The sequence below is a fragment of the Chionomys nivalis genome, chromosome 1 (genome assembly GCF_950005125.1).
Source record: "Chionomys nivalis chromosome 1, mChiNiv1.1, whole genome shotgun sequence".
In the NCBI taxonomy this organism is placed as follows: domain Eukaryota; kingdom Metazoa; phylum Chordata; class Mammalia; order Rodentia; family Cricetidae; genus Chionomys; species Chionomys nivalis.
The window spans coordinates 160,263,492-160,288,746 of NC_080086.1; the positions used below are offsets into that span (position 1 = coordinate 160,263,492).

At 41.0% G+C, this 25,255-nt stretch overlaps 1 protein-coding gene and 1 pseudogene across 1 annotated transcript in view; both read left to right on the plus strand.

The window, feature by feature from the left end:
- Positions 1–24,399, plus strand: part of LOC130876383 (TRPM8 channel-associated factor 2-like) — a 55,137-nt gene extending 30,738 nt beyond the window's left edge. The window contains exon 7 of the mRNA XM_057772895.1: positions 23,663–24,399. Within this exon, the coding sequence (XP_057628878.1) occupies positions 23,663–23,917 (255 nt within the window). The 3' untranslated portion in view covers positions 23,918–24,399. The remainder of the gene's footprint in view (positions 1–23,662) is intronic.
- On the plus strand, positions 2,338–22,424 carry LOC130877360 (TRPM8 channel-associated factor 2-like; annotated as a pseudogene).
- Positions 24,400–25,255: the final 856 nt, after the last annotated feature.

Consider the following 25,255-nt stretch of genomic DNA (forward strand, 5'->3'; position numbering starts at 1 on the left):
GTTTAACATATAGGCACAGGAGACCATTTCCTAAATATCACACCAGTAGCACAGACACTGAAAGCAACAATAAATAAATGGGACCTCCTAAAACTGAAAAGCCTCTGTTAAGTAAAGGACACAGTCAATAAGACAAAAAGGCAGCCTACTGAATGGGAAAAGATCTTCACCAACCTCACAACAGACAGAGGACAGATCTCCAAAATATATAAAGAACTCAGGAAATTAGACATCAAAATTCCAAATAATCCAATTAAAAAATGGGGTGTACATCTAAACAGAGACTTCTCAACAGAAGAATCTCAAATGGCTGAAAGACACTTAAATGAAATATTCAAAATTGTTAGCCTTCAGGGAAATGCAAATCAAAATAAGTCTGAAATTCCATCTTACACTGTCAGAATGGCTAAAACCAAAAACACCAATGGTAGCTTATGCCAGAGAGAATGTAGAGTAAGGGGAACACTCATACATTGTTGGTGGGAATGCGAAATTGTACAACCACTCTGGAAATCAGTATGGTAGTATCTCAAAAAATTGGGAATCACTTAATTTCCACCGTGAATAGGTCCTGTGTATGTGCTGTCTGTGCTGTCTACAGTGATTTTCTCTCCCCCTTGTGGCCATGTGTGAACATTGCAGCTTCTGCCCTTCAAATACATTGGAAACTGTTTCATCAAGGCAAACTCCATTTCCCGCCCTAGTTTCAGTGAAAAAGAAAAGATCCCTTCTCCTGAAGCAAATTATTTTTCATCATGATTTTCATTTTCTGTCTCTAAAATTCTCCCAAATTAATATGCTTCATTTTGAGGGAAACATTCACATATATTGTGCTAAAATGAATTCAAGATCTTAGGATACAATAGTTTTGCCTTCACCAGTTACATACATGCAATATATCTAAATCATATATCATTAATCTTATATATTCTAGAATTAAATAAATAATTATAGAATGACCCAAGAACTTTCTAAAACTGACACCATGTTTCTGGCTAACAAGACAGCTAAACTGTAAAGAAATATATGCCCAAAGAAAACATGGCTTCTCTCACTTAAACATTGCCTTCTAAATAAAACATTGACAGCCTAGCATGACTTTAAAACTAATAGAAGCAACCTACTCAGTATTTTCAAAACCTTATCCCATCCACTCCTCTGCAGGCAAGAAAGTAGTTCATTTCAACAAAAGTAAGTAACTGGTGTTGATTCAAACTTCAGGAGTCTATCCCCCAAGTAGTTTATTTTAGGCGTACTTTATTTGGTAAAATAAATTAAAATTTATGCACAATTTGGTGAAATTTTTTTCTGCTGATAAAGAACGCAGTCCTATGTACACAATGATGCTTAAGACATGACTACATCGAAAGTCTTTGTAAAGTACATGTGACATCTTCTATAAAGTAAGGTTCTATAAGTTGAATACATGTTATACCTTCCATAATGATAGGTTCTATAGGTTGACATTCTTACAACAAGGGTCTGGGTGAGGGCCCTGTGTGGTCTCAGCCACAGGGTATAAATGTCACCAGGCTCTTAACCCTTCCATTCCCAGCCTTTAAGGATGAAAGCAGGTTATGCATTTCTCCCATTAAAAGGACAGCACTTTCACATTCCTGGTTCCCCTATCTGTGAGCACAAGGACCTCCCTCATCTGGTGTATGCACAAGTTAGTGACCTTTCACTGGAGAGAGAATGTAAGGTAAAACCCAAGATCTCATGGAGCCACAACAAGGGCTGCCTTTCTATTTGGCTCAGCTCGCATGAAAAAGGGACACTTGGCCAGAAGGAACCTCTTCTTGAGCCAGACAAATAAAATAACTTTACTCTCTGAATAGCATAGAGTATGAATTAGTCTGTTTATCTCTGCTATAACAAAATATTAGAGCTGGCTACTGGACAAAGTTTAGTTGTCAATTGGCATATAGTTCTAGAGATGCAAGAACAAAGGGCCAAAACTTGTAGCTTTTAATGGCCTTCTTTATGTCTAGGTGTACAGGACAAAAGACAAGGAACACACAGATGATTTCTCTCTCTCTCTCTGCCTCTCTCTATATATCTCTGTCTCTGTCTGTGTGTATGTGTGTGTGTTGTGTATTCTCTTTCACTCTTACTTTAAAGATATTAAGACTCAATAATGGGAAGCTTATCCTAAAAATTAATCTAATCCTAATCAGTCCCCCAAAGGTCCCATGATGGGGAATGATCGCACATGAAAGCAGGGTCACAATTGCAGACAGAATTCATTTAGTTGCTTGCCTTTTATTTTTTAACTGGTTCCTTTATCTATTTTGACCAATCTTAGTCTCTGCTTACTCTGTCGCATCTGAAAGAAGCATGGGAACAAATTTTGACACTACTTTTGAGACCCTCATGGATGGAGTGACCAGCTGGGGTCATCCCAAAGAACCCGTTCCTAGTGATCTCCTTCTTTTTGGGGAGGCTGCCTTCCCAGTGATGGTGAATGACCAGGTACTCATTGCTGCCTCTTCCTATGGCCAAGGCTACCTGGTGGTCACATCCTATGAGGGCTACCTGCTGCATGCTCAATTCCCTCCATTTCTTGTCAATGCAGTGAACTGGCTCTGCCCCTCCCCCGGGGGTCCCATCACAGTGCATTCCTCCTTGGCATCATTAGAAAACATCCTAGGTGACTCTGGTCTAGAAGCACTGGTTCAGTCTGAGCCTGGAGAGGCTCTGGGTGTTTATTGCACTGATGCCTACAATGACAGTTTGACTGAGAAGCTGGTCCAGTTTGTGAAGCGTGGTGGAGGCTTGCTCATTGGAGGCCAGGCCTAGTATTGGGCCAGTGAACATGGCCATGACAAAGTGCTGTCCAGTTTCCCGGGGAACCAGGTGACAAGTGTGGCTGGAGTGCCCTTCACAGATGTCTATGGAGATATAGACAGATTCAAGGTCTCTAAGAAGGTACCCAAGATCCCACTCCACATCAGGTGAGTGTGCCCCTACAACCCCTTATAGATTCTAACTCTTTGTAGATAACGCTGGTGGCCACTCTTCAGTGAGTGTCCATTTAAATGCAAGTGATCATTTTTACTCATTTTTCTTACTGCTGCAAATCAAAAACAGGGCCACGAAAATGCCTCAAGGCACAAGAAAAGCCAGTCCATCTGGCCACTCCCTTCTCTGGGAAAGCAATCACTCACTTCCTAGAAAAGCTTGCCCTATTTGCCATTGTTTCTCCACATGGAGTGCCTGAAACATAGACTGCTCATCAGTGTCCTAAATGAGTCAGAAAACACTGATGTATCTCTATGCAGTTCGGCCCAGCCTACTGCAAATGGGAATGTAGCAAAAATCAGAATGGACTGTGTGATACCATGCATATCAGTGGAAAAAAATCAGCAGGTAAGCAAAGCAATAGATAAGAATTCTATCAGATATTGAAAGGAGCCCTAAGGGGAAAAGGCATGACCTGAGATGAACAACGAGTGGGAGAGTAAAGGCTGGTTAGCCTCTTCAGGGAAGGCGTCAATCAAGTTTGTTTGGAATTCTATGGTATTTCAAGCAGAAGAAATTGAGTATACAGAACTCATAGTTCAGGTAAGAGAACATTAGAAAAGTACACAGGACTGGACCTCATTCCAAATAGTAGGACAGACTGAAGAAAATGGTGGCATTGTTGCGACCCAGGTGTGGTGGTCACCTTATAGATGCTGGACTTGTGATCAGCCTGCCAAGCAGGAGTAAGTCCCCAGATGAGATGTCTGTCTGGTATTAACTGGAGTCCTGGAGCATATATGGTGTTTAATAGAGATAAATCCCATAGGAACCACCAACCTTACGACCTTCTTCCTTCCCGCTTCACTGCATGGACAACCTCTGCCTCACCTAGCTGAACCCACCTGGGTTAAGGTAGGGTAGCCCAGCAAATGCAGCACAAAAGAAGGCAGAGTCTAGACAATGGCCATAAGTACAAATCGTCAAGTGACCAGCAAAAGGAATCCTACAGCTGGTGAATAGAGGGTAGGATGCAAAATAGAGGAGGAATCCATAAGTAGCCCCTGAAATAGATTATGTGAGAGTTCCCGGCAACCTGTCTAGGAGGACAATAGATGAGCTCCTAGAAAGAGACATAGTTGGGACTTTGTTGCCAAGATAGAATCTAGCAGTCTGGGTTAATGGACCAGATATGGAGTAAGAAATGAAAAAGATGAATTGACATTTTTGATCATAATGATTAACAATGATGTCATTTACTGAGACTTCATAGAAAAGATCAAGAATTTAACTTTAGGTTTTTGGGGGGCATTGAGATATTAAAGATTAATTTTGCTTTTTCCATATGTAAAGAAATTACCACAGTGGATTAACAATTTCTCATTTTATATTTCTTATGAATCATGAGCATAGGTAGCTAGTTCAGGATTATGGCATGTTCTCCATGATGTAGCCAGCACCACGCTTTCCTCTCTGTCCCATTTCCATTGTTTCATTTACCTTTTGTTACAATACGAACAACACATCTCCAGGCTCTACTCTTACACCCAGTCATGATTCCTGGAGCATACACAGTACCTGGGTTTAACGTAGAAAATAATCTCTGTTATTGATGTCTAGACTATTACATGGATCTCTGCTGATGTTCTAGTGATGAAAACTTAATCAAGAGGTCTACTTTAACCACCACAGGGTCTGGGAATATCTTTAAATGGACTTCTCTGGAGAAATGAAAATCCTGCCCCAAGGGAGAAAGAGATGTCAGTGGTGAGTGAGTGGAAGCAGTGCCCAGGGCCCTCAGTCCCAAGAAGGTGCCTGAGATTCCTTCCCTGCAGAGAGGGTTGGGGGTGAGGGGCTAACCAGGCAAGCCCACAACAAGATGAATCTGATTTGACCTAAACTTTGATTCTGCAGCCCATTGAAAGCTCAGACCTGCGGGTCAGATCCCTGTGTTTGTACACAGGGTTTTACTGGAGACCAACCATGACCTTTTATCCCTCAATTGTCTCTGGCTGCTTCCAAGTCACCGCAATTCTTTCAGCAGAAACCATGAACGCCAAAGCGTTGATCTGACACCTTAAATGTCTCCTGACATTAAGTCTCAGCATCCTAGTTCTCTCGGTGGCCTCAGAGAATTCTCTCTCTCAACAAAGGAAACCTGTTTTTCCTCATCTTCACCTACATTTTCCATCTCTGCTACTAAACCTGAAGCTTCCTGGCTTTCTATTTTTAAGTTTCATTTTCTATGAAACTTAAGTATTCACAGAACTAGAGAGGCAGTAAACTGTTCCTCTTGGCAATTGTGGCCCACCCCTGAGAGTGGTCAGCTTCTGGTCAGTCTTACCATCTACTGCAAGAATTTAGTCAGCAGAGGAAAATGGAAGAGTACATGCAGCTCGACCTCAAAATGGTAAGAGCATACTTGATTGCTCTGAGGAGTTGACTCCCCCAAGCCCTGCTACTCAGTACTGGAAGGTCCAGGAAAACATGATAAGAAGAGTCTGAGAGTCACCTTCTATACTGGAGAGTGGGGAGGGTCTGGCTCCAGCAGGCCCTTAGCAGATACTGCACATAAGCAATAAACCAGATCACTAGCTTTTGCCACTCACTAGCTCCAGGCTTTCAAATTCTATGAACAGCAGGTTTCTGCAAGCCTGTTTTACGGCCCCAGTTTCAGGATAGGGAGATTTTCTTTAATCTACAGCTTCATTTCTGATTAGTTTGGAGCAAATAGCACACATTAGTACACTCTATCTGCACTGCTGTATTGCTCCACAGACATAAACTCTTGTGAGCACAACCACAGGGATGTCACCAATCCTTTCTACAACATCGCCAGGCTTCCTTACAGTTAGCTGTGTGAGGTTTCAGGTCATTCATGTGCATTTCTTATCTCAGAGCTGCTGTCAATGATTCCTCATGGGATTCTGTCCCTTTTGTGGGACATATTTATTTGTACTAAGCCATTGTCTATAGCTCTTCCGAGTGATCAAAAGTAAGAAAGATCTCTCTGTTTTAGTACATCAGAGTTTACACACGGTGCTTCTCATTTAAATTCAGAACAATGAGGATTTTATTTAGTCTCCATAATCTCTTTAGAGATCTGTTTTTATTTTTTTCCCATTTTGTAAGACACCAACACAATGAACTACGTGCTTTATTGCAATACACATCCAATAGTTGCAAAATTCAGATGACTACTACCAACAGCAAAATGATTGTGGAATTGCTGACTGATGGGAACCCCAAGGAGTTTTTTGTAGCAAGTCAAGGTCGCTTTGCAGGTTGGTTTCCTATGAAGAAATATAAACAAATAGAGATTTCCCTTTGCAGATTAGGTTTCCCAAGAAGCTGAATTAGACAGAGAATAGTGTGGAGGAAGTTTCTTAAAAACTTCTCTCAGACAGAAAGGGGTATGTCTGGATAGTGAGGTAGGAACTGTGAGGAATGGAGGGAGGGGGTAAACATAATCAGGATTCATTATGCCAGGGGGGGAAAAACTCTTTTCAATAAAAGAAAAAAAAATTTTTTTAAAAAGCTGCTCTCAGTTGAGAATAAGAAGAAAGAAAGGTGGGGTGGGGTTCAGTGGGGGGGAAAGATAGGCAAATAGTAACAGAGATTTCTTAACAATAAACCATAGCAATGATTATTTCCTGTGCCTTTCATCCTAGGGATATGTTAAGTTAGGTCGCTGAACTTTGATGCACTTTAGAACAATTCCCTTTTCTGTACTTATATCACTGGGTACCTGGAACTGTCCAGTTGCTTATTTATTTGCTTTTGATGTTTTACTTTTTAGAATAATGCCAAAAAGTTCTGCATCTCAAAATTAAATTCTAAACCTATATTCTGTTCCCATATGCAATTTCTTCTTTCCCTCCAGTTTAATAAGTGCATGCTGCATTATTTCTTTATATGCATGAGCAGACATATACATACATATCAGTATTAATCTCTTTTTTTTTTTGAGAAAGAGTGGAACACACTCTCTGTTTTTCTCCACTTACTCTTCGCACTCAGTCTTTATGAAGCTGGGCATGGCTACATAACAGAATGCCAATATGCGCTGAATGTTCTATTGTGCTTCTGTGTGTAGATATGAGATAATCTTTTCTTAAGTTCCTTAATGATAGACTTGAATTTCCAATATGAGTTTTTATTTTTCTAGGATTTTTACTCCCACAGATGGGCTGCAATGTATCTTTATGACTTCCCTATGTCTATGGAATTGGAATGACTGGCTGATGGGACATGAGTATATAATATTGTTAGAACTGCCATGTTACCACTGTTAGAGACTGGGCTCCTAAGGAGCTTACACAGAGACAGAGATTGGTATGCAGAGCCCTCATTAAAAAGCATTCACAACGGAGATAAAGAACAAATACAGGGGGGCTGGAGAGACGACTCAGAGGTTAAGAGCATTGCCTGCTCTTCCAAAGGTTCTGAGTTCAATTCCCAGCAACCACATGGTGGTACACAACCATCTGTAATGAGGTCTGGTGCCCATTCTGGCCTGCAGGCATACACACAGACAGAATATTGTATACATAATAAATAAATATTTACAAAAAAAGAACAAATACAGGACAAGGACAGAAGGTAAGGGATGAGGCAATATTCAGTACATATTTCTTAGTGACATTGTCACTATCAAATGAAACAAAGAAAGACACATTGTCTGCAACAGAGGACTCCAATAATCTGTGGTGAATACTGCAGTTATAGAGTGGATGATTATGTGGCCATTAGAAATCATGTGTTCAGAGACCTCAAAGGGAAGAGAAAATACTCTCAATACAGTAGACAATATTAAGACATGCAGTTCTGTTAAAATGATGCCAAATTCATAGAGCTGGTACATATGCAGGTGGAATATGAACATGAGAAAACAAATGTGGAAACAGGCAGTGTGTAACTGGTGATTGTTTCAACTATAAAACTGTTAAATTCTCAACAGTTTCCCTATAATTACAACATTAAAATTACATTTTAAATAACTTTATCTTATTAACACCCTTAGCAGTAGGAAAATGCTTCTTGATCGCATTAAGATGCCATCCTTTCTCAAAGTTGTTTTGATTTGCATTTCCCTGATCGCTAAGGAGGTTGAACATGACCTTAAGTGTCTTTTGGCCATTTGAATTTCTCCTGTTGAGAATTTTCTGTTCAGTTCAGTACCCCCATTTTTAAATGGGTTAATTGGAGTTTTAATGTCTAGCTTCTTGAGTTTTTTATATATTTTGGAGATCAGACCTTTGTCTGATGCGGGGTTGGTTAAGATCTCCCATTCCATAGGTTGCCTTTTTGTCTTAATGACAGTGTCTTTTGCATTACAAAAGCTTCTCAGTTTCAGGACATCTCATTTATTCACTGTTGCGCTTATTGTCTGTGCTTACACCTGTCAGAATGGCTAAAATAAAAAACACCAATGATAGCCTATGCTGGAGAGGATGCGGAGTAAGGGGAACACTCATCCATTGTTGCTGGAAATGCAAACTTGTGCAATCACTTTGGAAATCAGTGTGGCGGTTTCTCAGGAAACTGGGAGTCAACCTACCTCAGGATCCCGCAATTCCACTCTTGGGAATATACCCAAGAGATGCCCAATCATACTATAAAAGCATTTGTTCAACTATGTTGTCATAGCAGCACTATTTGTAATAGCCGGAACCTGGAAACAACCTAGGTGCCCCTCAATAGACGAATGGATAAAGAAGGTGTGGCACGTATACACTTAAGAGTTCTACTCAGTGGTAAAAGCAATGATATCTTGAATTTTGCATTCAAATGGATGGAAATAGAAAATACTTTACTGAGTGAGATGATCCAGACCCAAAAGGATGAATATTGTATGTACTTACTCATAAACGAATTCTAGCAATAAACAAAGGACATTGAGCCTATATTTCATGATCCTAGAGAAGCTAAATAAGAAGGTGAACCCCCCCCCAAAAAAAAAAAAAACCATGTATTTATCCTCCTGGATATTGGAAGTAGACAAGATCACCGGGCAATAGTTGAGAGTGCTCAGTGGGGGTGGGTTGGGAAGAAGGGGAGATGGGGAGAGAGAAGGGAGAAGGGGAGGACTGGGGAGAGACTGGGGGAATGGGATGGTTGAGATGGAGGAAGGGTGGATATGGGAGCAGGGAAGAAGATATCTTAACTAAGGGAGCCATTTTAGGGTTGGCAAGAGACGTAGCTCTAGACGGGTTCCCAGGTGTCCAAGGGGATTTCCCCAGCTAGGTCCTTGGGCAACAGAAAAGAGGGTGCCTGAATTGGCCTTCACCCATAGCCACACTTATAAATATCTTGCATATCACCATAGAACCTTCATCTGGCGATGGATGGAGATAGAGAAAGAGACCCACATTGGAGCATCACACTGAGCTCCCAAGGTCCAGATGAAGACCAGAAGAAGGGAGAACATGAGCAAGGAAGTCAGGAGGGGTGTGCCCACCCATGGAGACAGTGGGGCTGATCTAATGGGAGCTCACCAAGGCCAGCTGGACTCGGACTGAACGAGCATGTTATCAAACCGGACTCCCTGAATGTGGCTGACAATGAGGGCTGACTGAGAAGCCAATGATAATGACACCGGGTTTTGATTCTACTGCATGTACTGGCTTTTTGGGAGCCTAGTCTATTTGGATGCACACCTTCCTAGACCTGGATGGAAGGGGGAGGGTCTTGGACTTCCCACAGGGCAGGGCATTCTGACTTCTCTTAGGACTGGAGAGGGAGGGGAAATGGGAGGAGTGGGAGGGAAATTGGAGGTTGGGAGGAGGTAGAAATTTTTAATAAAAAAAAAGATGCCATCCTTTCACCTGATGTCAGGCTGTTATTTGAATGTTAAATGTCCCCACAGGTGCGTTCATCAAAGGCCTGGATTTTTGACTCCTGAGGGCTCTGACCTTGCCAGTAGGTTAATCAGCTGATGAAGTCATAATTTGATGTCTCTATTAGTAGGTGCTTGAAACTAGAATATGGGTCACTGGAACGCTGAAGGCATTTCCTGGAAGGGAGTGTCTTGTTCGCTGCCTTTTTTCTTCTTCCTTTTCTTTTGTTCTTTCTGCTTCCAAGAAATCTGAGATGAGCGGTGTTGCTTCACAGTGTTCTTCCTGCTTGGATGTGCTGACTCAGCACAGTCCCCAAACAATGCAGTTAGCTGACCTTAGCAAACCAAGAGCTGAAATGAACTTTCCTCTTTTTTTTATTTACTTTTATTTATTATTGAAAAAATTTCCACCTCCTCCCCCACTCCTTTCCCCCTGCCCCCACTCCTTTCCCCCTTCCTCGCCAGTCCAAAGAGCAGTCAGGGTTCCCTGCCCTGTGGGAAGTCCAAGGTCCTCCCTGCTCCATCCAGGTCTAGGAAGGTGAGCATCCAAACAGGCTAGGTTCCCACAAAGCCAGTTTATGCTGTAGGATCAAAACCCAGTGCCATTGTCCTTGGCTTCTCATCAGCCCTCCTTGTCCACCATGTTCAGAGAGTCCGGTTTTATCCCATGCTTTCTCAGTCCCAGTCCAGCTGGATTTGGTGAGCTCCCAATAGACAGGTCAGCCCCACTGTCTCAGAAGGTGGGTGCAACCCTCGCGGTCCTGACTTTCTTGCTCATGTTCTCCCTCTTCTGTTCCTCATTTGGACCTTGGGAGCTCAGTCCGATGCTCCAATGTGGGTCTCTGTCTCCATCCATCCATCTATCCATCCATCCATCCATCCATCCATCCATCCATCCATCCATCCATCGCCAGATGAAGGTTCTATGGTGATATGCAAGATATTCATCAGTATGGCTATAGGATAGGGACAATTCAGGTTCCCTCTCATCAGCTTCCCAAGGAACTAACTGGGGACACCTCCCTGTCTCTTGCCAACCCTAAGATGGCTCCCTTAGGAGGATCAAAATAGTAAAAATGGCAATTCTACCAAAGACAATTTATAGATTCAATGCAATCCCCATCAAGGTCCTATCAAAATTCTTCACAGATCTTGAGAGGACAACAATCAACTTTATATGGAAAAACAAAAAACCCAGGAAAGCCAAAACAATCTTATACAATAAAGGAACTTCTGGAGGCATTACCATTCCTGACTTCAAACTCTCTTACAGAGCTACAGTATTGAAAACAGCTTGGTATTGACATAAAAACAGAGAAGTCGACCAATGGAACCGAATAGAAGACCCGGATTTTAACCCTCAATCATATGAACACCTGATTTTCGATAAAAGAGCTAAAAGTACACAATATAAGAAAGAAAGCATCTTCAACAAATGGTGCTGGCATAACTGGATGTCAACCTATAGAAGAATGAAATTAGAACCATATCTATCACCATTCACAAAACTCAAGTCCAAATGGATCAAAGACTTCAATATCAATCTGAACACACTGAACCTGATAGAAGAGAAAGTGGGAAGTACTCTACAACATATGGGCAAAGGAGATCGCTTCCTACGTATAACTCCAGCAGCACAGACATTAAGGGCAACATTGAATAAATGGGACCTACTGAAACTGAGAAGCTTCTGTAAAGCAAAGGACACTGTCACTAATACAAAAAGGCAACCCACTGACTGGGAGAAGATCTTCACCAACCCTGCAACAGACAAAAGTCTGATTTCCAAAATATATAAAGAACTCAAGAAAGTAGCCTTTAAAATGCTAATTAACCCAGTTAAAAAATGGGGCACTGAACTGAACAGAGAATTCTCAACAGAAGAAGTTCAAATGGCCAAAAGACACTTAAGGTCATGCTCAACCTCCTTAGTGATCAGGGAAATGCAAATCAAAACAACTTTGAGATACCATCTTACACCTATCAGAATGGCTAAAATCACATACACCAATGATAGCCTTTGATGGAGAGGTTGAGGAGGAAGGGGTACACTCATCCATTGCTGGTGGAAATAAAAACTTGTGCAAACACTTTGGAAATCAGTGTGGTGGTCTCTCAAGAAATTTGGGATCAACCTACACCAGGACCCAGCAATACCACTCTTTGGAATATACCTAAGAGATGCCCTATCATGTTAGAAAAGCATTTGTTCAACTATGTTCATAGCAGCATTATTTGTAATAGCCAGAACCTGGAAACAACCGAGATGCCCTTCAATGGAAGAATGGATAAAGAAAGTATGGAATATATACATATTAGAGTACTACTCAGCGGTATAAAACAATGACATTTTGAATTTTGCATGCAAATGGATGGAAATAGAAAACACTATCCTGACTGAGGTAACCCAGACCCAAAAAGATGAACATGGGATGTACTCACTCATAATTGGTTTCTAGCCATAAATAAAGGACATTGCGCCTATAATTTGTGATCCTAGAGAAGCTAAATAAGAAGGTGAACCCAAAGAAAACCATATAGTTATCCTCCTGGATATTGGAAGTAGACAAGATTGCTGGGCAAAAATTGGGAACTTTGGGGTGAGTTGGGATGGGGATAAGTGAGATGGGGAGAGAAAAGTGAGAAGGGGAGGATGGGGGAAGCTTGGGAGAATGGGATGGTAGGGATAAAGAAAGGGTGGATATGGGAGCAGGGAAGAACTTTCCTCTTTTAAACCAATTTCTTCAGGTGCTTTTTCACAATTACCAAAATTTGGCTAACTCATTTTATGGTAAGTTTTCTTTCCTCATATATATATACAATATGATGCCATGATGTACATACAAATATATACATATGGGATGATAACATCAAAAGAATTGGCATATCCATTACCTCACATATTTATCACTGCTTGTAGTGAGGACATTTACTATTTTCTCTTAGTGATTTTGAAATACACAGAAGTATTTAATATCATTACTATGGTGTGTGATAGACCCTATAATCAACTCCCCATTTCTAACCTAAAATTTTACCCTTTAGCTAACAAGGTGATGACTAGATAGTCATAATCTGTTGAAGACAGTCCAAAGTGACACTTGAAAGCAGCAATATGCAAAAAATGCAAGTTTCCAATTAATATAAGAATATGTTAGAATTTCTGTTAATAAAAATCCACATAATTCACATAAACCTATATCTTATATATGTCCATGGAAAATGTTTCAATTCGAATAAGAACATTAAAATACTCACTGATTTTTTGTTAATTGAATTCTAATATATTAGAAAATATTTTCAAAAATAAATATGACATAAGGTGTTATTTCATAATTTTAGAAAAAAACTTTGAAAAATGGTTTTAATACGGTTAAGTAACAATCATTGGCAGTCAGTAGATCTCAGTTCATTTTGTGTGTGTGTGTGTGTGCCTGCAAAAATAAACTCCCCTTAACAAACAACGTTAGGTAGAGGTTATTTTCTCCTTCATTTCAAAAAGATCAATTAATTTTAGTAGAATTTTAGTGTTTCACTCTGTGCTTCTATGGTGTTATGCTTTGATATGAAGGATGTATTTGCAGATGTGGTACTATGTAGCTGTTTATTTATCTCTTGGTAGTATTCCTGAGATAACCAAGCAAGACTTAACTAATGGCATGGTGTTTGAGTCAGAGAGGCCTGAATCTGAACCCCAGTTTTTCATTTTTCTTGGTCCTGTGCCCATGAGCAAGTTAGTTGACCTCATTAAGCACCATTCATGCAATTGACTAACTGATGCCTTGTGCTTGAGTGCCAAAAGCTATGAAACGAACAACCCCAAATGGATTTTCTTGTTGTTTCCTTTCTTCAGTATATACTATCTCTTACTTCGCTCATATGCAGTTTGTTGGATGTTTGCTTAATTCTACACATCATTCTTGCCAATGGTATTTAGACCTTAACACAAGCAATTGCTATGGAAATAAATTTTCACGTTGCTGCTTTTTATAACCTGATTAAAAAAAAAAACAACTGAAAGAAAAGCAATGCTACACTGAAGTAGTTGAGTGTTTGGAATTTTCATTAATGTTTCTCACAAAGTATTTACTTACATGTGTCTATGTGTGCGACCAATTGTTGGTGTCATTACACACTCCTACTTTGTGTTCTGTTTAAAAATAATTTGTTGTTTAAGAAGAATCTCATAATGAGAATTTTTAGTCACAATATAATGTCAAAATTTTCCATAGAAACTTATTTCCTTTTGTTGAATATGAAGAATTTTATAGTTTTGTCCTTTAAGGGAGAAAAAAAGGAACCCTATAATCATTTCATGATCATGTCACATCTTTAAAATAGTTTGGCTTTCTCTATTAAGGCAAACAAGATAACATGCAACGTAAAATGTCTTTTATTAAAAAAAATTAAGGTATCATGGTATTTGAAAATCTGGTTATTAAAAATCTAAACAATTAATATCAAACACTTGACTTTCAAGGTGCTTTCTCTCTCATTCATCTCTTAGCTCTTAAGATGCAGATCCTCCTTATACAAACTCAACATGAACAACCTGTGGACAGAGCCCTCTCCCAGCCCTGTTAAACCAGAATTGTCTTGGAGTTCCACTTTACCATACTTCCCACTCCTGAGCACATCGCCTGGCACTGACTCCATGTTAGCCACCTGGCCACTACTTGCTAATGTTTCTAGTCTACCAGAATGTTCAGCTTGGACAAGGTCTGAATGTCATCTGTCCTATCCAATATTTCATTCTGTCACCATGTTGGGGTCTTGATTGGTTTTGTTTTCCCTGTCAGTTAAAATTTAACAAGCAGGGAAAATCTCAAACACAGAAGATCACAACAGACAGATTCAGCTGGTAAAGGAAGGCTTTTTAAAGGGGTACAAAGGCCCATACATGCACAAAAATACAGAGCAAGAAAGATCCTTCACAAAGCAGAGCAGGGAGACCTCTCCTAGAGGCCTGGGGATTTTTGAAATCTTTGAAGGTTCTTCCTTCCCTAGCTTAGGAGGCAAGCACAGCTTTTTGGTAGCCACATTTCTTTCTTAGGTAGGCTCTGTTGCCTGGCATCAAGCAGAGATGCTGCTCCTTTAAGAGAGGGCCACCTGACTCTGCATTAGCACCAAAAACTGCACTGCTTCTTTAAGAGATGGTGGCTCTGGCTCTTTTGGAAGGTCCTGTAGTTAAATGGAGCTTGTGAGCAGTGTGCTACCAGTTGCTTAATGGTAATAAAGACCTGCTGTGTCCCTGGAGCTGGGGTGGTGAATATGGCTAGCAGAGGTGGTGAATGTACCTCCATGTTAAAAGGCTGCAAGAGGTGGAGCCAGCACCCAGGGCAGAGACCACACTGCTTACCATTTTAAAAGCGCTTCTTGTCAGAAAAGCATTTCAGATATACAATAGGACAGATTCATACATAAAAGACTTATAAATGAGATAGAGAGTGTTTTAAAAATGTACATAGGCTTGGGAGAAAGAGGAAAAAAATATAGACAGTTATAAAAAGAAGTAAATGGTTTTAAAAAATATATGAAAGTCTTCAAAGGTACAGTGAAAGTAATTAAAATAAAAAAGCATAGACAGTTATAGGTTAAAAGAGTAAAGAAAAAGGTAAGCCATGTAAAGATGGAATATACACAGAGAGTCTGGATTATGTTTATTTTTGTGTTTTCTTTAAATATTTTGACTACAAGTGAGCAAATACAGAGAGACATTTCATTGTATGGGCTTCTAAGTTAAACCAACATAAAGGTATCTTGATTTTAAAATTTGGGTGTAAGAATAAGGTGTTTTGGAAAAGCGATTCTGCATTTGTTTCCACAGAAGATGAGAACCTGCGGATTCCTTCTAGGTTAATGTGGCTTGATGGAACAACCCACACGCACATACACTGAAAGGCCTTCACTAACCCTAAAATACTTTGCCCAACAAACAGCAGCAAGTAGTTTGGAGAAAACTATGCCCAAATTCCCAATATGATTGTTTATAAATGTTTATGTTTATTTTAAAGGGTTAGTTATAAATGGTTATTGAAAATAAGGGGGATATGATATAGAGATGAATATTTTGCCATGGTATGGTTCCTGATGTACTGATACATATTTAAGGTCATTTTGTTATATGTTTATTTCTACTCTTTTTTAATCTATTATGTTTATATATCTCATTTTAAAATGTAATGTATAATTAAAAATTACAGATTAGTAGTCATCTATAATAGTCAAACTTGTCATGTTAGTTAGGTTTTCTAGATATGCAGAGCTATTAATCTTTAACATTTCAAAGACCTATGGAATATGGCATTTGAAAGGTTTTCAGAATTTAGACTTTTCTCGACAATGAGACATGTATGTTTCTGGCAGCACCAGTTACTTCAGAGAAGTTGATAGGCACTGAAGAAACTCTTTATGGAATTTGCCTTCAACATGACAAAGTACTTTTCTTGCCATTTTGGCAAGAAATTGCTCTTGTCTGGACTGCTTGAAAATAAGTTGTATAAACTGGACACACGGGACCCACAGAAAAATGACTACTGAACTTTCTTAAAGAAGGTGAGACAGTCCTTTAGGGTTCCCACTTCATGAAAGAGTCTGTGAGACATTTTGCAAGATACACAAGAAAGTGACTGGCAAACTCATATAGTGGCCAATATGTGAAAGAGCCTTTCAAATTTCCTGCTTCATGGAAAAGTCTGCCAGATATTATGTGCTTTTAGGCTGAAGATGGATGCCCTTATGGTACAGAGAAACTTTGGTTGACTGTCTAGGCAGCAAAATGTCTTAGTCAATTCTAGAGTTTTGGAAGTTGCTTCCAAGGTACTTCCTGTTTACTTAGGTACTGTTTGTTATATCTTTCTGGTGCCTTTGATGGGGTTGAAGACAGATAGTTATAGTTTTCCTTAGTTATGATAAAATATAAACTAGATATGAAAATATAGACTCATAAAGAAATATTGTTACTGTAAATCGTGTTTGATACCAGTTTTCTATATGTAATTTTACTGTGTTAAGGTTAAAATTTTCTTTTTATTTAAACAGAAAAGGTGATATGATGTGTGATGTACTTTATATCTGATGCTCTTATTGGTTAATTGTTGTTCCGGCCGCCTGACTAGCTTACACCCAAAATAACCACACAAAAGTCTATTAATTAAATCTCTGCCTGGCCCATTATCTCTAAACTCTAATTTGCTAACTCTCACATCTTCAGCAGTTAGTTCTCTGCTTTCAGGGACTGATCTCAAATCATTAGGGTTGGTGGTAAGTGCCTTTACCCTCTGAGCCATCTCACCTGCCCTAAGTAAGAATTCCTAAAAAATATATGGCTATATAATTAGGTATAAGTAAAAAAAAAATCTTTGTAACATGCTCCTGTTTCTGTGCATAGGAGAAGTGCTGTCTCTCTCTAATATGCTGGGTTTTCCAGCATTGTTTATATGATTTTATAATGTTCAAGACATAGGAAATTTGAGCTAGAATATTCACTTGGCTGACTAAAATCAAGAATTCTTGGAGTGATTTATTTGGAGAATGTGTATTATAATATATATAAATAATATATATTATAACCTCTCTCTTCAAATCTATGATAACCTCAATTATGAGAAGAACTGGTGTTCAGTGTGTTGCTAAGAAAGAACAAAGATGAATAATAATATGTGATTAATTTTGAGATGCTAAAAATGCACTATGTTGATAAGACACACATTATTAAATCCCCAAACACTAGTAGTAAGAAACAAAGATTGTGAACCATGCCATCTTTCTCTACTTGGTGGGCTAGAGTGAGCGGCTCATTAGCTGAGTACAGTCTCTTCAGCTCTCTCACTTTCTTCCCAGGTGTTGGGAGGAGATCGAGCATGACCAGGAGCAGCTTCTGGATGGCATCTCTGAGTTGGACATCAAGACTGGAGGTGTCCCCTCACAGCTGTTGGTGCATGGGTCCCTGGCCTTCCCTCTGGGGCTCAATACCTCCCTTGGCTGCTTCCTAGCAGCTGCCCACTATGGCCATGGTCATGTGGTATTGGCTGCCCACAAGGCCTTGCTCTGTGTTCCTAAGGTGGAGCTTTTTTTGTTCAGTGCTGTATGTTGGTTGGCTAGAGATCAGAGAGAAAATATTGGGGTGGACAAAAGTCTCAAGAGACTGTATTCCCTATGATTAGAGCATGGCTTGAATTGCAGTCTGGGTTCCCATTTGACCAATGACATGTGTGTCTTCTGCTATGGGGCTTATAGTGACCAGGATACCAAGAAAATACAGGAGTTTGTTGTTGAAGGTGAGGGGTTGCTCATTGGTGGCCAGTCATGGTGATTGGCTTCCCAGAACTCAGTCTGCTCTGCTTTGACTGGTTTCCCTTGGAATGTCATCTTCAACATCTTTGGTCTTAGCATCGTGCTTTGCACCCTATGCCCAGGCTGTTTCCTTGTCCTTCCTACAGAGACAAGGAACTACCACTTTCAAAAGGCTATATGTAAGTTACAGACTATGTTGAAACACAGGGGTGGGAACTTGGAAAAGAAGTATTTGGCAAGGTTGGGAGTAGATGCCACAGGCTTCCTCCAGATTCCTGCACAGGGTGTTCCTGATTATATATCTGCTTATATATATTCCTCTCCTGAGGGAGAAGCTGTGACAGGCAGGCCTTCCAGCTGTGAGCAAGAAAAATTCAGTTTCCAGTCACTCCTGCGAGGCTGCAATGTTCCATCTGACCACAGAGCTGGCACATTCTGGGACTAATAGTTCCCAACTATCCCGTGGCCTTGGTACTCAGAACTGCTCCTCCAGTCTCTGCCCCTCGGAGCACCCCATCACTGTGGAGATCAATGGAACCAACCCAGGTATAGAGTGGGCAGAGAATGCTGGCAGTATTCTTGACCTGGGAGAAGGTGGATTTGGCTGACTTTGCAGAACCTGGGAGGTTCTGATCCTCAACAAGGATAGCTCCTTGCTTTGCTACGTACTTCCAAGACATTGCGAGCTGGAGTGATGCTTAATTAAGGCCAAGGAGGAAAAGGTACAGTAAGTGTGGATGATGACTTGGAGGTCATGGAAGAAAAGCTGTGTCTGTGGGAGGCTCCAGGTAGAGTCAGTCCAGTAGGAACACAGAACTCAGCCTTCTCTGTGTCTTGTCAGGTGATAGTGATGCCTGGAGAAGCACTGGGCTCTACCTTCTGGAAGGACAAAGCGCAGAGGTCTCTCTCTCTGAAGCTGCTGCCTCTGCTGGCCTGAAGGTAAGGCTAGACACTTGGAACCAGCATAGCCCCAAACATAGCCAAGACTCTCTCACACCACAGTTACTTGTTTATATCTTCCTCCTTTAACCAGAAGGATTCCAGGAGAGGGTTCTTCTGCCCTTTTTATAGATGGAACAACAGAAACTTCAAACTTCTAATGACCCAGGGTCATTCCTAAGCCTGATTTCCAATTTTACCTCCTTAGAGGAATGAGGAAGAGTTATTTTATATACCATTACTTGATGAGGGAAGTCCTTCTGTCTATGTGTTGCTTTTATTGATTAATGAATAAATCTGTTTTGGCCAGTGACTTAGCAGAACAGAGGGAGGCAGGGAAAATTAAACTGATGATGGGAAAAAGAAGGCAGGATCCGAGAGAAGCCACGTAGCCCTGTCGGATACAGGTGCCGGAACTTTACTGGTAAGCTACAGACTTATGGCAATACACAGATTAATAAAGATAGGTTATTTTTAAGATATGAGAAATATGCTTAAGCTATTGTCCAAACAGTATTGCAAGTAATATGGTCTTTGTGTAAATATTTCGGGACTGAGCAGCCAGGAACAAACAAGCAGCTTCTTAAAACAAGTAATAACCATTTTTCCTGAATGCAGAGGCCTGAATTTGTCCCCTTCACCTTGACTCCTACAAGGTATGATTAATCCCATTACCTCTATCATGAGGAGAAATGACCTCCAAGCAGAATTCTGCTGCCCTCTCAGTTCTGACCGTCATTTTCTGCTACGCGTAGGGGCTCTTACATCAGCATTCTGAGACATCAGGTTTATCGGCTTCAATTGACAACAGCAGAAATGCAGTCCCATAGAGCACATTGGCGTAAGCCGAGCAGAGGGAAGCAGATGAGGTCTGTGCACCCTCCCCAGACTCTGCAGCATCTGGACTGACTTGAGTCTGTTCACAATGGGTCAATTAGGAAGCCCTGTCTCACATAAAACATCAGAGCCACCCTTTTGTTTATGTCCCATGTAAAAGTCGAGGATTCTGCTTGGTAGTGGGGTACCATGAGCCCCTTATCAGTTATGCTTGAAAACTGGGCAACTCCCATTGAATGGAAGTCACTGCTGGACTGTTGTACACCCCCCCAAAAAAAACACTTTAGGTACTTTTAAGTCCAAAAGACTTTGGACTGCTATAGTTATGTAGCCTACATGCATCCTTCACAGAAAAGGGAAGTTAGGATTCCTGTATGACATCCACCTTACATATGCCCCTAACTAAATCCTATATGCTTCCTGGGTGCTCTAATTTCCTTCATGTGGTATAATTGTCTGTCCAGGTGCAGATTGGGTGTCACACTGATGACTTAAGCAAGGCCAAGAAGCTATCTCGAGCCCCTGTCGTCACTTGCAAATGTCGTATAGACAAAACACAACAGTCAGTCTCCTGCCGCTGGGGTGGTCTCCTGTACATCATTGTGCCCAAGGACTGTCGGCTTGGTCCTTTCTCTGTTACCATCAAGAAAGCAGTACCTGCCCCATACTACCAGCTAGGTGAGTCGACTGGGCATTGAAAAAGATTGAGCTGCAGGTGCCTTGGTGGCTCTGAGGTTATTATTGAAGTATAACAAGGATCAATAGATGGGAAGAGGCAGAACTAGTCACAAATCCACAGGCAGAAGGCAGAATCACCCTGGTCTATAGATATTTTGGGTAAAAAGGAGAGGGGTCTAGTACTTTGTCCTTTACCTACAGCCTATGAACCTGCATGATAGCATGACATTGTTTAGGTGTTTTCCTTCTAGAATTTCATTCCTCTGTGTCTCCCTTGCCCTCCCTCTCTGTCTCCATTTCTATGTTTCTCTCTCTCTCTCTGTCTCTCTCTCTCTGTCTCTCTCTCTCTGTCTCTCTCTCTCTCTGTTTTTCTATGTCTCTGTCTCTCTAGTCAATAAAAAATGGGTGGCAGGTTCCATGCTATATACTTCCAGGGAAGACATCACTGGAGGAGTGGAAGAGCTGTATCCAGGATAATGTGGGACCCTGGGGAGAACTGGCTACAGACAACATCATCCTGACAGTACCGACTGAAAACCTCAAGACTCTGGAGGACCCAGAGCCTTTGCTGCAGCTCTGGGATGAGATTATGCAGGCTGTGGCAAGGCTGGCAGCCCAGCCCTTCCCTTTCCAAAGACCTGAGAGAATCGTCGCTGATGTGCAGATCGCAGCTGGTGAGTGCTCCAGGGGAGTGCTCCCAGTAAGCAAACTCTGTTTTGTTATTATTTTACCTTTTTTATAGTGCCCAAGCATTGTAAACCATAATTTTGTTATTAAAATGCAAGGGAGAAGAACAGAAATGCATGAAACATGATGGACAGAAAGATGTTTATAAATAAAAGGTCAATAATTAGCATCTTACACAATGCAATTTCTTAAGACAGTAATTATGACTAGAAACTCAGTGCTGGGAGGCCTCCAGTGGCTGTCAAGATCTTTTCAAAAAGAATGTTCAACATGGACTTCATTCCTCAGACATAAGTCATAACTGAAATGGAGGGGAGGTGCATAAAGCAGTCTGAGGTAGTTGTTGGAACCAAGGACTTTGCAGAGAAGATACATAAATGTAGGGAATCAGTTCAGAGTCCTGCTCCCTACGGTAGAGAAGGAAATTTTTATCTACAAAACTATCTCTATCATGACATACAAATCTGGTTAACAATGCTGATTTGTGGAAAACTGAAATTACCCTAGCTTCTCTAGTCTGGGCATAGGGCATCACATCATAGCATCAGAGGCAAAGGAAGATCTTGATAACAAAGCATTAAATTCCAGCACGGAAAGTTCTGTAAAGTATCTTCCTACCATTCAGAGTCAGAGTGAGGACGATGACAAACCTTAATTGGTTGAATCTGGGAAGGTGTCAATTGCTGAAGAAAAGTCAAGCAGCACAGATATTCTGGAATCAGTGGATACGAGCAGAGTTGTGGAGGAAAAGCTCAGCAGTAGGAGAAAGTGGAGGCAGACCTTGCTTTCATGCTCCATCTTTCTGTTTGCTTCCTCAGGCTGGATGCATTCAGGGTACCCCATCATGTGCCATCTGGAGTCTGTGCAGGAGCTCATCACTTTGGAAGACATGAGAAGTAAGGGCCTGTGGGGACCCATCCATGAGCTGGGTCACAATCAGCAGCGCCATGGCTGGAAGTTCCCTCCCCACACCACCGAGGCCACCTGCAATCTCTGGTCAGTCTATGTGCACGAGACAGTCCTGGGGATTCCTAGGGCTCAGGCCCACCCTGCATTGAAACCTGGAGAACGAGAGATGAGGATCAGAGACCATCTTCAGAAGGGAGCACCCCTGGATAACTGGAATATCTGGACAGCGCTGGAGACCTATCTGCAGGTACAGAACACAAATTCCAGGAGATTATGCTGACAGACTAATTAGTCATGTAGTAACCACCTTCTAAGAGTGCTCCAAATCCTACATGACCCCCAAAATCTGGTGCCACTACCACCACCCGTTGATGTGGATCATTGAGAGCACCTCTTAGCTCATATACTTGTATGATAAAAGTGACACCTCTCTCAGTTCCAGACCCAGGATTTTGGAATATACAAGGTAATGGAAAATATGTTGAGAAATTACACAGCATTTTTTTTTTCCTGTACTATCCTGATCTTTGACATAAAGGGAAGGCCCGGGGTCATATTCCAAACTCTTTTTATCACTGGCTTTGCCTTTCATCTCCTAATAACTCTTCCATAATAGCCATTGTTTGGTTATAATTTGTTTTCCTTACCTTTAGATTTTAGTAACTGTTACCAGCCTCTGTAACAGCAGAGACATATCTACTTGCTATGTCTACCTGTAGACATATCTACAAGTTGGTATTGTAGGAAATATATCTACTAACTTTGATTACCTCACTAGAAGCAGAAGCATTGTTTGAATAAATGATACCAAGCAATAGGACAACAATGATGTTCATAAAATAAGTCCTTTTCCTGTGGGTAAGCATCTATTCCTGCCCCTCCCAAAAAAAACATGCTTCCAGGTTTCCTGGCCAGTCATCAAAGCTTCTGTCCACAGCAGACCTTTTGCACTGTCTACTCCAACCCTTTTCAGGAGACTTATAGAGCTCACAAGTCACAGAGGCCCATGAACCGTAAGTTGAGAATTTAGCCAATTTTTTTCAAAAGCACCCACTTAAAGAGCAGATATAGAACTTAGAGTCGGGATTTAACAGCAATCCCTGCTGCTACACTCTAATGTTTCCCTTCACTGATCTTGAAGACTGCGTGAGAAAAGGTCTCAGTCAATGAGCAACTCAACTCAGTCAGGCTGGGGAAAAAAAATCTTAAAATCTGGATAATAGATTAAAAAATAAAGCTAATAATAGTAACAGCTTTTTATTGAGTGGCTCTTTATCCATTAGGGTTTTAGAGAGCATCTTTCCTAGATTGCGGGATAGAGATTGACTGTCAAGGGTTGCTGTGATCCAATAAGACAGCATTTATATGGAAACACAGGACTGGAGAGGGGACAAACAACAGGTTTGAAGGTGATGGGAAGCAGTCCTTGATAGCAAGATGTACCTAGGACCATGCACACAGGTAGCATTCACATTCACAGACTCAACACCATATTCCTCCCTTTCTTTGTCTTTCCAGCTCCAGGAGACCTTTGGGTGGGAGCCATTCATCCAGCTCTTTGCTGAATACCAAACCCTCTCTGGCCTCCCCAACGACAATGAGAGCAAGATGAACTTATGGGTGAAGAAGTTCTCTGAAACTGTGCAGAAAAACCTGGTCCCCTTCTTTGAAGCCTGGGGCTGGCCTGTCCAGAAGGAAATGGCTGAGAGCCTGGCCCACCTGCCTTCCTGGCAGGATCACCCCATGAAGGTGTACATGAGTGTGGACAAGTAAGGAATGTGGAGCAGGAGGGGCAGCGGTGGGGTGGGATGAGGAAGGACCACACTGCCAGCTTCACCACTGTGCTCTTCCTGGCTTGAGATTCTCACTGCCTTAACTATTTTTCTCAATCATTTGTCTTTCGAATGTATTTTTGGTTGTTTTCAATATAATTCCAGTCTCTCTTTAGAGTCCAGAGCTCCTGTGATAATGAACTTAGAGAATGTCCCTTCTGACATCCCATCAGCACATCCTCAACTCAGGGACCATATTTTTAGGTATTCACATTCCTTAGATAGTTGACAGTGGTTTTGCACATGAAAGGCGTTAAGGAATCCTTGCTACTTGAAAGAACACCAAGGTTTCCTGACATAGAAGGAACAGTCAGTCCAATTTCCTAGGAACTGTGCACAGTGTTTTCTGACTTACATGGATAATAATTCTAGCAGATTTCCAAAGCTGATACAGTTAACATCACCTCATCATACAGGAAAATGACATGGATATTAAACAAGTTCTGCATTCAAAACTGAAAAGAAGAAGGTCAGGATTTGGCAGATGTCCATAATGATGATAAACTGTAGAGTGTATTCTCATCAGATTTGTAATTTTAACAAAAAATTGCCCAAAAGAGAAATGAAAGTTTAATGATCTCTAATTTTTTCCTATGTTCATTATTGCATTTTGGCTATATATCAGATTGAATCTCTCAATGGTTTTGGTATCTGATATTTTTACCTCAGCATAGGCTCATGTGTCTTAGGGGGATCAACCTTGGAAAGGAATTTGAACCAAGGTGTTTCAGTTCCCAAACTGGTGGTATTCTTAATCATGATTTGAGGAAGGGGTGAGTCGAAGGATAATTCTGGAATTAGCAGGTTACCTAGGAGACAAAACCAAAACCTAAGCTTGTAGACACCAACTCTTTGTAGGATTTTGAGCCCTGTGGTGGTTTCTTCTCACTCGTGTGGCCGGATGCTGCCTTATCCTCTTGTTTTATTGCTCATGATTTTGAGTCTGTAGCTGCAACATCCACAGATTACTCCTGGATGCATAAAAACTCATTCTCTGCTCACAGTATTATTGTTCTAAGGTTAGAAACCTTATTAGGAGAAAATGTTGAAGAACAGTAAGGTCTATGACAAAATCCCAGTGTGAGTGTGTGAGGGGTCGTGAAATCCCACCTCCAACTGAAGAGCTATGACAATCTATGTCTGCTAGGAGGGGAGACAGCTTTCTTCAGAGTTGTAGCCCCCAAGAGGCTACCTATGACTTACACCACTCACATACAGGCAGCTCTAAGTGGACTTGGTGCATTTAATCATTGAGCATATGAATGTGGGAGGAATAGAT